General features: G+C 43.9%; 1 protein-coding gene across 1 annotated transcript; it reads left to right on the top strand.

The window, feature by feature from the left end:
• Positions 1-3: 3 nt before the first annotated feature.
• On the top strand, positions 4-285 carry OGAPHI_003557 (uncharacterized protein; the record flags this gene model as incomplete). Its single annotated transcript, XM_046204543.1, has 1 exon — positions 4-285. A coding segment is annotated over one exon (282 nt), but the record flags the coding sequence as incomplete, so codon positions are not given.

The raw sequence follows: 285 nt of genomic DNA, 5'->3' as shown, positions 1-285 counted from the left end.
TGAATGTCGCTGTTTGGGAGTCAAGAGGCTGAGATCACCGATGTTGGTCAAGACACTTTCAAAGTCTCAGTTGTTAACAAGACCAAATGGTTCGCTCCTTTCCCAGGTGCCTTTGCCTATTTGTACTTCATCACTCCAGCATTGTTCTTACAGTCTCATCCGTTCACAGTCTTCCAATCCATCAAGAACAAGAACCAAGCTTTGATCTTCATCAAGACCAAGACCGGTGTCACCAAGAGAATCAAGGAGAAGATTGACACCACTTCAGATGGCAAATTGAAACTA

Source organism: Ogataea philodendri, assembly GCF_020536065.1.
Source record: "Ogataea philodendri strain CBS6075 chromosome Unknown scaffold462, whole genome shotgun sequence".
In the NCBI taxonomy this organism is placed as follows: domain Eukaryota; kingdom Fungi; phylum Ascomycota; class Pichiomycetes; order Pichiales; family Pichiaceae; genus Ogataea; species Ogataea philodendri.
The sequence above is the reverse complement of the archived record's forward strand: the minus strand, read 5'-3'. Positions and strand labels throughout refer to the sequence as shown.